Here is a 17,551-nt window from a genome sequence, read left to right on the forward strand (position 1 = left end):
ACTCTACCTGGGTCACCTCCACCCTCTGTGATCCTGACTCAGTCTCCCTGACTGGCTTTCCTCCCTTATCTCATAGATGTCATTAGGATGATGCCATCTTAATACTTGTTTCCAATTCTATTTGCTCATGTTACATTGAGAGAAATACATACTGGGCATGTATAAAACAAACTTACCACGTTTGATAAAGAACTACTTTGGGGAAGTTCCTCCTCTCAGCTTTCCTGTTTCTTTCCAAAGGCACCACTGTTCTTCCAATCACTGGGGCACAACATCTTGGCATAAGCTTTGACTCATTCAATCTAACCATATAAACACTGAGTACTCACTGTGTCTAAGGGGTTATACTCAGAGATACAGAGACTGTGGAGTAGAATAGTGTTTATACTTCTACTGAGTTTTAATCCAGTGGAGGTAACTATACAAGTACACCAATAACCATATTTTATGATTGAATAGAAATAGAATAAGAGAAATTTAAAAAGTGGACACAGGACTCAGACAAGGTAAAGAACTTGTTATCAAGAGAGGCTTCAAGAAGTGAATAGTTAAAAAAAAAAGAAAAAGAAGTGAATAGTACTTGGGATAATCCTAAAAAGATGGGTAAACTTTAGATAAGCAAGATAGGGACAGAGAAGTTCTTCTAAGTAGAAGAAATAGCTTGAGAAAATACATTAAAGCAAGAAGTATAGTCAGTGTGGCTAAATTAGGGAAGATGGAAAACACAGTTTTAGGTAAAGAGTATGTACAGAGGAGTAGTAGAATTAAAGAATGGAAATCGTGATAGTCCCCATTTTAAGGTACAGTTTAGGAAGGTCAGTCTACTATTGGTGTGTGGGATGGAGGAGACTTGGGAGGGAGGGAATGGTAGCAAGGAAAACCCAACTAGTTGGTTATTGCAACAGACTGGGCAACAAGGAAGGAGCAAGGGAAAGAAAAAACCTTAATGAGAATACTTACTTGACAACTGTTAGATTGAGTGTCAACTGAAAAAAAGGGGGATGGGGTAAGAAATCAATGATGACTTTAGATTTCTAAGTCAGGACTGTATAATGGGCTGAATGGTCCTCCCGCTCCCCGGTCCCCAGTCTCTGCATTCTAATCCCAGGAACCTGTGAATGTTACTTTACACGACAAAAGGGATTTTGGAGGTGTGATTAAACTGTGGATCTTGGGAAGATTATTCTGGATTACTCAAGTGGGCTTGATGTAATCACAACAGTCTTTTTTTTTTAAAAGAGGAATACAAGAGGAGTTAGGACAGAAGAGAAGGCAATGTGATGACTCAGAAGCAGAGATTGGAGTGATGCACTCTGGAGTTGGAGGAAGAGGCCACAAGCCAAGGAATACACACAGCCATTAGAAGCTGATTCTCCCCTAGAGCCAAGAACCCAGGCTTGTTGACATTGACCTTAGCCTGCTGAAATTGATTTCAGACTCCTGATCTCCAGAACTGTAAGAGAAAACATTTGTGTTATTTGAAGCCACTAAGTTCATGGCAATTTGTTACAGCAGCAATAGTGAATTAATAGAGATAACTACAAGAATGGGCCTGTCATCAACAGAATAAGGAAAGCTAGGAGAAGCAGTTAATTTAGGAAAAAGATATTTCACATTTGAACTCACAAACTTGGACTGATCAGCATGAAAATCAGAAGCATCTACTAGGCATATGAAAATGATCTCAGGCAGGAGGTCAGAGCTGGTGAATATAGATTTAGAAACAATGGAGATTGAAGCAGTAGTTGAAGATATAGTGGTAAAAATGATAGAGAGATACAAAGAAAGAACGGGAAAGAATCAAGGAACAAAATACAAGAACTCCCACATTTAACAAGTGGCAATACAATGGAAAAGAGCCATTAAAAATAATGTAGGGAAACTGAGTAATGACACAGAGGGAAGCCTAAGAGGGAAGGCGGAATAAAAAAAGCAGGTGGCAGAAAAGCACATATGTTATGATCCAAGTTTTTTAAAAAGGAACAATCTGTACACACATGTGTATATTTACATATATGATTATACTACCATGTGTTTATGTGCATAGTAAAAAGGTCTGGAAAGAGTCTAACCAAATTGTTAACAGTACTTAACTCTGAAAAGTGGGACATGGGAAGGTATGCAAGGGGGTGGACCGGGGCGGACCTCCTTTTTCTACTTTATACACTTTCATACCATAAGAATTTTTTACCAAAGTAAGTACTGTTTCTGTAACTTTTAAAATTGTTCATTTTTAAAAAAGAAGGATAAGAAAAGCCAATGAAGATGGTACAGAAAGAGCAGCCAAGAAGAAAATCAGGACAGTGGTGCTTCACAGAAACTAGAGGAGGAGAGAATTTCAAGGAAAACTTAGTAAAGGCTGCCAAATGTTGCATACTGATTAGTGAAATTTAGAACTGTCAAGAGATCTCTCAACTGAGCCATCTGGAGATCACTGTTGATCTTTTTCAGGGGACAAAAGGTGCAAATCAAATTGCAATGGGTTAAACATGGATAGGAGGAGTTCCACTTCCAGTAATGGAGGAGTACCTCCTTTCAGAGCCACCCTCCTATAGATAACAACTATAAAGTCTGACAGGGGGCAGGCAGAAGGGCTGGCATGGAGGGGGCAGGAGGCCAGCATGGAGGAAGCAGGGGGAGGAATTTATCTAAAAACACTGGAGTGCAACCAAAAGCAGTGAGAAACTGTAGGGAGGTTGGAGCTGACTCTTTGCAGAAGGGAAAGGCATTGGGTAAGTTTCCCATTTTTGAAATGCCAGAGGACATTTTGCAGGGGCAGGGACCAGAGGGCAAACCCCATTAGTGCCGTGTGGTGAGGCTAAAACTCAGGTAGAAACACACTGTCTTTCTGGCTTGAAGAACCAAAGGAAAAATCCCAGAGAGAGCCATAGTGGAGAGCCTTGGATTTGTAATTCTACACAGATCTCTGTTTAACTCATGAAATATGCATGCGCAAGGCCAAATCTAAGCAAGCTGAAAGACCTGAACAGAGATTTTAGCTGCTGCCCAACACAGGGAAGACAGAATTTGGAGCTTGAATTAAGTCAAGTTAACTGGTAAAACAACTACAACAAAAATCAATACTATTAAGAGAAATATATCAGAATCCAGAGTCTCTATAAAGTATCACTGACAATGTTGGATATAATCCCTTCTCAAAGAGTACATTAAAATGTGACTAACAACTCAAAACAAAAGGCAATCAATGCACAACTCTGTGACTATACTACAAACCACTGAATTACATACCTTAAATGTATAAATAGTATACTATGTGAATTATATCTCAATCAAGCTGTTAAAAAAATAACAACATCAACAACAAGCAATCAATAGGGTCTAACTCTGAGATGACCCACATGGAATTAGCAGACAAGGTTTTATAAGCTTTTGTAATAACTAGGGCCAGTTATGTGAAAGAAAATATACATGTAATGAATAAACACATATATCTTAGCAGGAAAGCTGAAATGTTAATTAAAAGAACCAAATGGAAATTCTAGAGCTAAAAATATAATATATATCTAAATTTTAAAATGCACCAATGCAGTAAAGAATTAACCTTGCCCAGAGAGGTCCAGCCTTTGCCCCTGGCTCTGGGAGATAATTTCGAAGCCCTCAGAATGCCCAACCTAAGAGTCTTTGAGGGTGTTGACCATGCCAGAGAGTAGATGCTAACAGTATGATTTACAGTGGGGGATCTCAGCTCAACCTCCAGAGGGGCAGGAAACTAAGGTCACTCATGCAGGTGGTCAACCATATCTCTGTGGCCAAGATGCAATTAAAAACTTTGGAAAAGAAAGCTCAAGGGAGTCTCTGTGCATACTGTCACATATTGCTGCTTGGAAGAGTTAGCACCATCCATGACACAACTGGAAGCTTTGTGCTTACAATTCTCCTGAACTCTAACCCATGTGCCTCTTCCCTTGGCTGATTTAAATCTGTATGCTTTCACTGTAATAAACCATAACCATGAGTATAACAATAACTTTCAGTGAATTCTGTGAGTCCTCCTAGTTACTGAACCTGAGGGTGACCCTTGCTTGCTGTTGATGTCAGGAGTGAGAGTAGTCTTGGGGAATCCCAAACTCTGCACCACCAGATAGGTTTATCAGAAGATTGGAGATGACAGAAGAGTTAGTGAACTTGAAGAAAGATTAACAGAAATTTTCAAATCTGAAGAATACAGAGAAAAAAAATTAAAAACATGAACAGAGCCTCAGCAATATATAGGACAAAATCAAAAGGCCCAAAGTAATGCAGAGAGATAAACAGAGAAGAGAGGGAGTGAACAAAAAGAAATATTTTTAAAATAATAGGTAAAAAGTCCCTAAATTCAGGCAAAGATATATATGTGCTGATTCAAAAGCTCAAAGAACCATAGGAAGGAAAAAATACAAAGAAAGCCACATTTAGGCATATCATAAACTGCTGAAAACCAAATTTAGAAGAAATCTTGTGAACTGTCAAGAAAAAATCAGCATACACCATACAGATTATTAATTCCACTGACTTCTTATCAGAAATAATGGGGGCCAAAAGACACTGGAAAGACTAAGCCACTGAAAGATAAAAAAAAAACTGCCAACCTAGAATTCTGTATCTAGCAAAAAATATCCTTCAAGAATGAGGTGAAATAAACACATTTTAAAGTAAACAAAATGAAGAGAATTCATCACTAGCAGACCTGCATTACAAGAAATGCTACATGAAGTTCTTTAGGCTGAAGGGAAATAATACCAGATGGAAACTCATATCTTCAAGAGTGAATGCAAGCACAAGAAATGATAAATAAGTGGATAAACAGAAAACATTATTTTTCCTCTTAATCATTTAAAATGATAATATAAAATAGAACAACTAACATTGTACTGTGGAGTTTAAAAAGAATATAGGTGTAGTAATAAATGTGACAACTACAGCATAAAGTACAGGGAGTGGGGAGTAAGTGGACCTACAAGGTCATAATGTACTTATATTTTACAGGAAGTGGTACAATGGTAGCTCAAAGTAAACCATGAAAAGTTAAGGATATATAATGCCATCCTTAGAGCAACCATTAAAAAATTATGCAAAGATAGAGCTAAAAAGCAAATAGACAAGTTAAAATAAAGTCTATATGATTAAATTTACCCATAGACAGCAGGAAAGGAAGAACAGAGAACAAAATATAAATGGGACAAGCAGAAAACCAACAGTAAAATAACAGACCTAAATCTAACAAAACCAATAATTACATTAACTGTTAAATGATGAAATTCTCTAATTAAAAGGCCCTAATTGTGAAAATCAATAAAGAAGCAAGACCTAGCTAGATGTTATCTGCAGTTAACAAACTAAAGACACCAAGAAATAGAAAGTAAAGACAGAAAAAAAATGGAAAACACAAAAAGTAAGCATAAGAAGGTAGGAGTGGATATATTTGTATCAGATCAAGTAGTTCAAGAAAAAAAGACATGACCAATGATAAAAAGGGACATTTCATAATGATAAAAGGGCCAATCTGTCAGAAAGACAAAAACGATCATAAATGAATATTTGCCCAAAGAGAAAGCTTCAAAGTACATGAAGCCATGTTTCACAGAATTAAATGGAAAAACAGACAAGTCCACACTAACAGTTGTAGATTTTAACAACTTCCTTCTTAGCAACTGACAAAACATATAGACAAAGAAGTCAAAAAAGACAAAGATGATCTGAACAACACCATCAACTACCTAGACCTAAACAACATCTGTAGAGACACCTATTGCAATCCTACAAAGTATGTTCTCTGACTGCAATAGAAGTAAACTAGAATTTGATAACAATAAAGTTTCTAGGAAAATCCCAAATGTTTTAAATTAAACAGCACTTCTAAACAACATGGGGGTTAAAGGGAAATCATCACAAACAATTTTAGAAAATACTTTAAACCCAACGAAGGTAAAAACATAATACATCAAAAATTATTAAATGCAGCTAAAGCAGTGTTTAGAGGAAATTTTATATTTTTAATGCTTGTATTAGAAATTTAAAAAGTCTAAAATCAATGACCTAAGTTTCAACCCTGAGAGGCTAGAAAGAGGACCCAAAGAAAGCGGCAGGAAGAAAATGATAAAAATGAGACCAGAAAAATGAAATTAAAAAATAGACAAGCAATAGAAAAAACTTAACAAAAGCAAAAGCAAGAAAATTGATAAATCTCTAGCTAGAATGACCCAGAAAGGGGGGAGGGGGTTAGTACAGGTACAAAACACAAACTACCAATAACAGAAATGAAAGAGGACATATCACTATATACCTTACAAGCATTAAAAGGAAAATAAGTAAGTATTATAAACAACTTTATGCCAATAAATTCAACAATTTAGATAAAATGAACGAAGTCTTTGGAAAATAAATACAACTAATCAAAATGATAGATTTCTGACACAAAATGATAGAGAAATATGAATTGTCCAATATGCACAGCCTTCTACACTCCAGGTTTCAAGCCCTCCGACCTATCCTACGTGCCACTGCTAGACTTGTCTTCCTTAAATATCTAGTCAATGTTCTCACTTCTACATTTCAAAACCTTCAGGAGTTCCTGTTCACTAACAATTCCTTGCCTAGTTTTCATAATAATCTTCTACCATCCTCTAGCACATTCCTGAAGGCTAATCATGCCACTATCCCTCAGATATGCCAACCTATTGAATCAATTTCTTCTTTCACATACTCCTTGCCATCAATGCCATCCCATTTCTGACCAAATCTCAGCAATTCTTCAAGGTCCACCTGGGCGTCATCTCCTCCAAGAAGCTTTCCAGACTATTCCCAGCCCTCAGGGCCTCCCTTCTGGGAATTTCATGGCAACACAACATCATTAACACTGTTGTCCTATGTATTAATCTTATTTTCCCAACTAAATTATAAGCTCTTTGAGGGCAAGGATTTTTTTTTCAAACTTCTCTATCACGTAAGGCAATTATTCCAGGATTCAGCACATAGTATGATTCAATAAATACTTAAAATCTGTTGAATGAATATATCATACCAAGAACTTATTTCTATGGTTTTTATCAGGCTCTCTAGATTCTCATTCTGATCTCAATACCATCTTCAGCATCATCTCCAGGGATTTGCCAGACTTTTTCAAACAACCGTATTCACGAAACATATGGTTACAATAAGCGGAGGTAGAGGGGAGGGAGAAGTAGTGCTAAAATTATATAAAGAGAAATAGGGTTTTGTAGGTCACAAAAGAAAAGGGGACTGACTTTTACAGTGCATTGCCACTAATATCCGCTAAGCATACACTAATATGAATAAGGTCACCGTCTTCTTGTCCTCTCCCCACCCTGAGTCCCTGTGGACATAACAAACCATGGGCTCTAGGCACAAGGATGAGTTCCGCTTATACTTCTGAACACACCTGTTCCTTTCATTCATTATGTACCAACATCTGTTTGGGTACCAAGAAAAGATAACAATATCTTCTAAAAAGTAGCCAGTTACTAATACTTATCACCTCTTACCATTCCATATAAATTCCCCCAAATCTATAAATATCTTAACTGTAACCAAGTCCTATCAAACCATAGACTGCAAATCTATCTTATTTAAATTTTTCAAAAAATAATTTTACATTTACACTATAACTATCAACATCATTTGTGAATACACATACCTTGAGGGGAAAAAATATATTCCCTTTGGGGTTAAAGTCACCAAGTAAAGAACTCCCTCTAAACAAAAATCCTCTCAAATTCCCTTCCATTGATGACTTCCTAGCAAGCTTCCCTTTCATTTAAACCAAACATAGCTTTGTCTCTTCACTTCATCCCCCTTCTCTCTAATTAGATAAATCTGGTCGTTCTTCTCTCTAGACAGATTAAAAGGTTGGGGTGTTTTGTTTTTCCAGTATTTCAGAGTTCTAATCCTCAGAGCACTGTGATGACAGAAAAGATCCTGTGATTTGGAGCAGGCAGGCTCCAAGGACATATATCTGAAGGAAATATAAAACACACACAATGAGGAGATACTTTTGAATATAAACACACAGATTCCTGTAAAAGATAGTGGGTTACTCCAGCTATTTCTAGCCCTTGGCCCTGACCCTGGGTCCCGCAAGCAATCCTGTCCTTACCCAGATTGGAGGACGCTCGCCCCTCTGCAGCCCGGTCCTTGAGATCCTCAGCGATGCCCAGCTGCTGCTCATGGTACTGTTTAGCTCTCTCCAAATCCTGCATGCACCTGGCAGCATGGCCCAGGCCAGCATAGGCCCGCATCTCAATGGCCTTCTCCATCAACTCCTGAGCCAGCTCCAGCACGTAGTTGTGGTAAGACATGGCCTTGTCAAAGTTTCTCCTGTAGTGGTAGGCACTGCCCAGATTGCTGTAGGCGCGGGCCTCTTCTCGCTTGTTGCCCAGGTCCTTGGCTATCTTCAGATGCTGCTCATGGCACTGCACAGCATTCTCAAAATCACCCATGGCAATATACACAGCTCCCATGTTGCCGAGTTCTCGGGCTTCAGAAAGCTCATCTTTGGATTGCTTGGCGAGAAGAACACACTGTTTGTGACTGGCCAGTGCATTGGGGTAGTCTCCAATGGCTGTGTACACGTGGCCCAGACTGCTCAGGGCTGATGAAGCTGCCTGGAGAGAAAGGATAAGGCAGAGAAAAGAAAGCACATCAGAAAATGGCTTTGGTTTGTTTCAGCAGATAAAATGTTAGAGAGTTTGCCCATAACCATCCAAACCTATTTCTAATGGTGTTTCTATCAGTGGTCTGCAGACCTATGCAGAACTGAAAAAGAGCACATCCAAACAGCAAGTTCCTAATAAAAGACAATGGCAATTTAATCAGTAACATTCAATACTGAATCTCATAGAAACAGGTTGTGTGCCATATAACCTTCATCTTAGTTTAAAGACTTGACATTTCTAATATTGTGATATTACATCTCTGTTAATAGCTATTAACCTCTGCAGCATAAGAAAATGTTGAAGAAAATCAAAATTAATTATTACATGTAATATAGCATAGGAATTTCATAGGAGAAATCCATGCTAGGCTCTTTGCACTCAAAGAGTGCACTCAAATTGCATTTCTCAGTTCTTGTCTTCTCCCACAGCAAATGGATACATTAACGGCAAGGGAGATCTTTAGATTGATGATTGATAATTTTGTGACCCAGGACCAATGGAGGGTCCTGTTCTCTTATCTTTGTTAACTCAATGTGACTTCATCAGTGCTGGTTACTGTGGAAGGCTTGGATTAGATGAGCCCCAGAGGAAAATAACGGGAGTTACAACTACATCTCTGAATGTGGTAGTCCCCACAGGGCCTCACCACCCCTTTTTAGGCTCACATTGCTCTTCAAGCTTTGCTTTTCTTGCCTAGAGGCTCTCTCTTCTGACCCCAGCCTCTGTGCAGAAAGATGCTATCTTCCTAGTCCCCTCACACTGCTTGCCACTCAAGTAGTTCTTGTCTAAAGAAAAGAACATGAGCCCTTTTTGTCTTAAAAGTTTTAATGAAAATGACTCTATATTGGCATAGTGAACCAAAGGGAAACAAAATTAACAAAGGAGATGTTACACGGGTTCTAGAATCTTACCAAGTGCAGATAGTCTTAGATTCTCGTCTTTAGTTTCTAACTCCTTTGCAGAGGCATAAAAGGGAAGTTACACCGAGCTCTCCTGCGCTTCTTTTCATTCAACAACTTGCCTATCCTTCCCTTCCTCCACACAGTGCCTACAGCTAGAGCCACGTAGCCCCCTTTCTTCATGATGCTCCCTCTTCGTACCATGAATACGTGATCCTGGCAGAACAAAGGGTAAACTCTGTCACAAGTAGGCAAGTGATCTTCACCAGGGCCTCCAGGCTAGGGAATAACAACAAGGGAAGGCCATCCCGCCTGGAGTAAGGGTATTTCTTTATCAGATGTGTTCTATATGCACTTCAGAACACTTTTATTAATATTTCATAGTTGAGTGATTTTCTACCTTATTTCTTTGCCTGCGAAATAGCCGTTTTGATCAAAATGACTGAGACTGACCATCTTTACAAAGCTGCTTGCAAACTGTGTATCTGCAAAAGGTTCCATATAGTTTTAAGTTGCTTTTATCATTTCACAGATGTTCCAACAAAAAGCTTGAGGAAAATAGAGAGGAAATAAACGCTTAGAAATGTACTTTTGGGGGTTGTTTTTTTTTCTGAGTGGTGGAGAGCAGAAACAATTCCATGAAAATCACAATCCTGTAGCAATGTGATTCTGGCAGATGCAGCAATGATGTCACTCAAGAGCATGCCACTTGGATGTGTACTGGCCTCAGGTTCCTACTTCGGGAACCTCTTCAGGATCAGAAGTTAAGACTTCTTGTTGGCACAGTGCACACAGGCCTTTCTACTGCTCACAACTCCCCTCCCCACACCCGACAATCTCCTTTCCTCCTTTGCTACAGGACGGGGGACTCAGTCTCTTTCCTTTCATTCTGTAATTGGGCCTCCCCTCCTTACTCTCTGAGGTCCTTCTGTGCCCAAGCCAGGCTAGAGAGCAGGACACAGTCCACAAACCCTCCCACCTGCAAATCTTTGCTGCCCTCAAAGTAGAAGACATGGCTCTCTCACTATGGAGCTAGTGTGACTTAGAATCAGACACCCTTGGTTCAAAACTGCACTGATGTTTACTAGCCCTGGGACCTTCAGAAACTTAACTTCTCTGAGCCTTGGTTTTCCAGACAGAGGTTTCTAGGTCCCAGGAACTGAGTGTTTTCAAACTTAGCCATGAGCCTCTGTCAAATGTGTAAACCATAAATAATTCACTAGATAATTCCAAATAGTAGATCTGGTTGGAGGCAATGAGCCCTTGAACACTGCAGGGAATAGATTAATAAGGTCTGGGGCAGGCACAGCATCCCAGGCATCACTGTTCTTAGAAACTTGTGGTATGTGGCAACTCCAAATGACAGCCCAGGGATCTTCTGCTTCTGGTTCTTCATTTCTGTAAATGCCAGGGAGACATAGGAGCTCATTTGCTGAAGCTCTCCCAAAATAAGGAAAGAGAGTATTGGGGCATTTCCCCTTTAGGGCTGTGAGGAAAGAGGGAAGGACTATTGCATTAGCTCTTCCCTGGCACCTTCCAGTTACAGGCAGCGCTATCAGGCTGGGACTCTTCACGCAGGTGTCCTGGAAACCGGCAACTCTAGAAAGGTCAATATAGTTTATGAAGCACACATCATAGCCTCTGAAATTAGAAAGGCAGCTTGATGTAGTATAAGAATGGAATAGAATTTAGAGTCAGAGGCCCTGGCTGTGTAACCCTGATAAGTCATGTCACTTCTTCACCTGTATTTTCTTTATATGTAAACCGTTCTGATAATGACAGCATATGTACTTTCCAAGGTTAGGATGGGATCATATGAGGCAGTGCAAGTGAATGCCCTGAGTAAACTGTAAAGTTCTCTGTAAATGCATCACTAAGGTGTGGATGGGTGTTTTATGACTGCAGGCCATCTGGGCTGAGCGCTGTTACCAAGCAGAAGCTAGTAACGGCACCAAAAACATCAGTCATTACAACCAAACATCTATATTCCTGTATCAGTTGCCACAGGACATGAAGTCCAGTGTTTTACAGCTGCTGGGCAAATAACATGTGATCATATTTATCAGCTAAGTGAATTACAAATTAATCATTTGTCTTTGTTCCTGTTCCTGTGGAATAAGCTTAGATCTGAAACATGGTTTCAGGCTGTTAAGGAGAATCTGAAGACCCACTATCTACAGGGAAACACAGGCCCCACCTCAAGCGGATGCTGCGCTTGCCACTAAGGTTCACACTGTCTTTGTATACTAATCTCTTTGAGATTTTTGTGCTAGAATAGCAGCAGCTGCTTCCCACAGGGGAAACGTTTTGGAACATCTGTATTTGAATACCAAAATGCACACAAACAGTTATGCTAACAAACCCTCTGGCTGGAATAAGACAATACTTTTCTCTGTTTACAAGATATAAATTACTCATGTTCTTGCCAAAGCATGATTTCCAGCTGCAGACTTAGCACACAGGAGTCATTACCCCTTGCTCTGTGCCCCAAATATTTGCAGAAGAACTGCACCTGATGAGTCAGTTTCGTGGGACATGGAGCTGGAGAAGGAAATTTGCTCATATTTTTTCAAACCACCTTTAAGGACTTTCAGTTTGAGACATGAAATAGAGAAAGCTTAAACTACCCAAAAAACCACATTGATGATACTACCATTAAACATTATTTTGCAAAATTAAACGTGTTCCTCACAACTAGCATGTTTTTCCCTTTATTGTGTGTATTTTATAAGGGTTATATTTTGTGGGATGATTAAATGCACATATAGAGAATATCTGATATAACTGCTGATTGACTAATTGCATGTAGTTTTAAGAAAATGGGAAATGCACCCACAGCTAGTACCGGAAATACAGTTTTCCATCTTCACTGTCCAAATCCACATGCACCTTGTATTCCTTGCCAGTTCAGTGCCCACGAACCCAAGGTACTGGGTTAACCACCTGCAACCCAAGAGGCAGAGGGATATAGAAGAATCGGGGCAGACTCTGGAATCAGGCATGCATGGGTTCAAAGGACAAACTGTGTGATACTACACAAGTTCTGCAACATCTCTGAGCCTCAGTTTCCTCATCTGTAAATGGGAATATTAATATCTCACAGTGCTCTGATGAGTACTAAATAAGATAGAACTTGTAAAGAGCCCATTTCAAGGCTCACAGAAGATGCTCAAAAATTTTAGATCTTTATTTCTCTTCCTACCCTAACTTAGCTTTATTCATTTCAAAGATGTGGCAGAAGATGACCAGAAATGTCACCACAACTAAAAAAACGACACAAGAAGCGTGCCCCACTGATGGCAGGAAGGGTCATTATTTTCATACGCTAAAGCATATTACTCGTATTACTTTTCTGCAAGTGTAGACATAAGAAAATTCACCCTTTACTCCGGGGCATTTTGCAATCATTGGTATATCCAACACATAGTGTTGGTAAAAGCACTTTAAGTGGTCAAAGGTTACACGAATATTAGAGTGTTTTGGGGCCTGTTGTTTGGTTCATTTGTTCATTCATTCATGTACTCAAGAAAATTCTCTAGACACAAACAGAGTCAACTAATTTTTGACAAAGCAACAAAGGTAATTCAGTGGAGAAAGGACAGCCTTTTCAAAAAATGGTGCTAGAACAACTGGACATCCACATGCAAAGAAAGTGAATCTAGACACAGACTTTACACTTTTCATACAAATTGACTCAAAATGGATCATAGACCTAAATGTAAAATGCAAAACTATAAAACTCCTAGAAGATAAGAGAAATTCTAGGGGACCTAGGGTTTGGAAATGAATTTTTAGATAAAACACCAAAGGCATGACCCATGAAAGAAAGAATTGCTATGTTGGACTTCATTAAAATTAAAAACTGTGCCCTGCAAGAGATACCATGAACAGAATGAAAAGACAAGCTACAGACTGGGAGAAGATATTTGCAAAATACCTATCTGACAAAGGACTTGTATCCAAAATATACAAAAACAAAAAACAAAAAAAATTAAAACTCAACAAGAAAACAACCCAACTTTAAAATGGACAAAAGACCTGAACAGATACCTCACCAAAGAAGATACAGTTTTCCCTCAGTATCTGCAAGGGATTGGTTCCAGGAACCCCCATGGATACCAAAATCTGCAAATGCTCAAGTCCCTTATGTAAAATGGCATGGTATTTGCATATAACCTATGCACATCATCCCATATTCTTTAAATCATCTCTAGATGACTTATAATGCCTAATGCAATGTAAATACAATGTAAGTAGTTGTTGGTACATGGCAAATTCAAATTTTGCTTTTTGGAACTTTCTGGAATTTTTTCAAATATTTTTGATATGTGGTTTGTTGAATCTGTGGATGCAGAACCCATAAATATGGAGGGCCGACTGTATATAGGTGGCAAAGAAGCATATGAAAAGATGCTCCACATCATATGTCATCAGGGAACTGCAAGTTAAAACAACAATGAGATACCACTACACATCTATCAGAATGGTGAAAATCTAAGACAACTGACAATATCAAATCCTGGTGAAGATGTGGAGCAATAGGAATTCTCATTCATTGCTAATAGGAATGCAAAATGGGACAGCCACTTTGGAAGATGGTTGGGCAGTTTCCTACAAACCTACTCATAGCATAGGATCCAGCAATCATGCTCCTGCGTTATTTACCTTAATGAAATGAACACTTACATCCACACAAAAACCTGCACGTGAATGTTTGTAACACCTTTATTCACAATTGTTAAAAACTGGAAGCAACCAAGATGTCTTTCAATAGGTGAATGGATAAATAAAATTTGATACATCCTTACAATAGAATATTATTCAGCACTAAAAGGAAATGATCTACCAAGGCACAAAGAGATATGAAGGAAACCCTAAATGTATATTCTTTAATGAAAGAATCCAGTCTTAAGGGCTTCCCTGGTGGCGCAGTGGTTGAGAGTCCACCTGCCGATGCGAGGGACACGGGTTCGTGCCCCGGTCTGGGAAGATCCCACGTGCCGCGGAGCGGCTGGGCCCGTGAGCCATGGCCGCTGAGCCTGCGCATCCGGAGCCTGTGCTCCGCAACGGGAGAGACCACAAAAAAAAAAAAAAAAAAAAAAAGGCTACACACTGTATGATCTCAACTACATGACACTCTGGAAAAGGCAAAACTATAGAGAAAGCAAAAAGATCAGTGGTTTCAGCAGGCGAAAAGGATGGACCACAGGGGATTTTTAGGGCAGTGAAACTATTCTGCATGACACTATAATCATGAATATAGGGCATCATACATTTGTCAAAACCCACAGGCTGTACAACACGAACAGTGAACCCTAGTGTAAACTATGAACTTTAGTTAACAATATTATATCAATATTGGTTTCTCAATTGTAACAAATGTACCACACTGATACAAGATGTTACTAAGAGGGGAAACTGAATGGGGAAGAGAAAGGGAATGTGGGAACTCTGTACTAGCTGCTCAATTTTCTGTAAATCTAAAACTGCTCTAAAAATGAAGTCTGTTAGTTAAAAATTAATAAATAAATTGGGAGTCTTCCTCGTTGGGGGAGTGGGTAATTCTAGGAAATGGAAACAGCACAAGCAAAGGCATGAAGTATGACAGAGTGTGTAATGATTAGAGACCAAGAAGCTGGTTAGACCTGGGAGTGGGGATAGTGGTTGGAGGGGAGTCTGGAAAGGCGGGTTTGGATGAATTCTGTCTGTCCATCAATTTGTAAAATCTAACACATTTTCCATGTATGTTGTTTCATTTAATCATTAATAACAATCCTTTTAATTGTGTGTTGTTATTATTAAATTCATTTGTGAGATAACGCTAGACTCAAAGAGATAAAATGACATGCCTAAGAATACACAATTGATAGCACTGATAGCAAAGCCAGGGTTCAGGTCCACAGACATCAGACTCTAGCTCTCGTGCTCATTTAACTACATACAGTTTATCCTCTATTGAAGAATTTACAATCCACCCAGGGAGCAATAACAGCCACAGGTTTATGCAGGGGACTGACAAGATCAGATTTATACTTTCATGTATATCCATGAAGTAGCTGAAAAGGAGGGAGACTGGTAGTAATGACAACAACAAAATGCTTAACTAAAATAACAACTAATTAGAATACAGTAAGGTCAATGTTAAGCACTAATGATATTAGGGTAGGCTTTAGGGATATTCACAAATATGCTGGCATCTCTGTTTCGAAGCAGGTAAGACTGCACATCACTGACTGCATGAAGTCAGGTGTGAGTGGCTACGTGACCTTCTTTGGCCAATAAATGTGATCACATCCATGTAAAGCTTTAAGAACCAGTGCGTACTTCACCACGTTTTCTCTTCTCTTTGCTACACACTGCTCCATCAAAATTGAAATTTAAGTGACAATCAGCAATGTGGGCCCTGGCTGACCTGTAATGAATACACAGCGGGCACAAGAAATAAGCCACTAAGATTTGGGAATTTACTATTATTGCAGCATAACCTGGCCTAGCCTGACCAGTACAATACTGAGCATAAATTAATAATTTTCATGCTCCAGTCACTATAGTTATAGTTAACACTATCTAGTGGTTCAATTATTTGAATTACCATAGGTTTCTGGGTGATGAAATTTTAGTCATTTTTATAGAAAAACTAAATTTGAGGAGAATTAGGTACTAAAACCAGAAACTTAGCTAATCTTTAAAAATCTGTATTAACCCAGATACAAGGGTCTACCTGGTAGTAATTTACCCACATTGCAGATCTATTTAGCGGGAATCAATAGCCACCCAAATACAAACCTGTAGAAACAGAAGACTGAATCATGTTCTGTGAGGTCTATACACTTCCTACAGTCTTAAATAACATTCATTCCCTATTTAATGAGTGTACTATAGCCTGAAAAATCTTTCCTTAGTCAGCAACTGAGTTGATAAAGTAATTCTGTATGAAAAGTTAAATGATAGTCATGAATGTCTAGAGTTGCTTACTCAATAGCCACACAAAAACAACTGTATAAAAATAATCCAAAAAATGTATAATCTATATTGTTGAGGACATTGTCCATGATTCCACCTGATGTCATCTTTATAAGGACCAGTGGAAAAATTTCTTTCAGATTTCAATGCAGCTGCTATGGTTTTATCTTAAGAAAAATGTGAATCATATAAGTGGTCATGTTTACCTTTTTGTTTGAGTCACCAGGAAGCTTATGATTTAATACAGAGCCTCCTTTTAACAGCCAGATAGAATCCCATAATATGTTCAAACTCTACCCTGGCTTCAGCATATGATATGATCCTAATCCTCTCATTACTCTGATTTCTTCCCTTTGCTGTTTTGTTTCCTGCTCCCACAAATCCTTCTTGGATTACAATAGAGAAAAAACAAATCAGCAAAACAAAAACAAAAAACAGTTAAATGTTAAGGCTCTTGGTAGGGAGAAAGCTCCTGAAATGGGATCTCTAAGAATTGTGAACTCACAGCCACAGCCTGAAGAAAAGATTTAAATACCACATAAACAGGGAAATTTTTAATTACATGGTCTTTAGTAGTCTTCAATCATTTCATGCTGTACATGCTCAATAACTGGTGTTGGGTTTATGATAATCAGTCTAACCAGTTTGTCCCAATTCCTAAACTTAGCGTTGGAGGAATATTCTGCAGTTGTTACTAAAAAGTAAGACAGTGATTTGTGTACATCTGAATTCTTTCTACCATATTACTATACCATAGTTGGAATAGTTGGTTTGAATCTATTACTATGAGCTTAGAGAGAAGTTAGTGACAGTTATAGCTTCTCCATAGGTAACCTGTCAGCTTTTCCTAATACTGTGGGGCCAGAGGAGCTTTCACAATAATTATTTTTATCAAAACTATATTAGGGTTGGAAGAATAATACAATGTCAGAAAGATCTATTACCTAGACCTAAGAGTTGCTATCACAGGTGATAAATTACTTATAATGCCCAGCATTAATACAGCAATGTTTTCAA

General features: G+C 38.7%; 1 protein-coding gene across 4 annotated transcripts in view; it reads right to left on the minus strand.

The window, feature by feature from the left end:
* Positions 1 to 17,551, minus strand: part of TTC28 (tetratricopeptide repeat domain 28) — a 655,470-nt gene that overhangs the window by 159,157 nt on the left and 478,762 nt on the right. For all 4 annotated transcript variants that reach the window (XM_089894637.1, XM_022550842.3, XM_089894638.1 and 1 more), the window contains one exon: positions 8,114 to 8,621. In XM_089894637.1, coding sequence (XP_089750763.1) covers positions 8,114 to 8,621 — 508 coding nt within the window. The remainder of the gene's footprint in view (positions 1 to 8,113; positions 8,622 to 17,551) is intronic.

The sequence above is a fragment of the Delphinapterus leucas genome, chromosome 14 (genome assembly GCF_059928025.1).
Source record: "Delphinapterus leucas isolate spDelLeu-1000000601 "Yukka" chromosome 14, BTC_Dleu_Yukka2, whole genome shotgun sequence".
Classification (NCBI taxonomy): domain Eukaryota; kingdom Metazoa; phylum Chordata; class Mammalia; order Artiodactyla; family Monodontidae; genus Delphinapterus; species Delphinapterus leucas.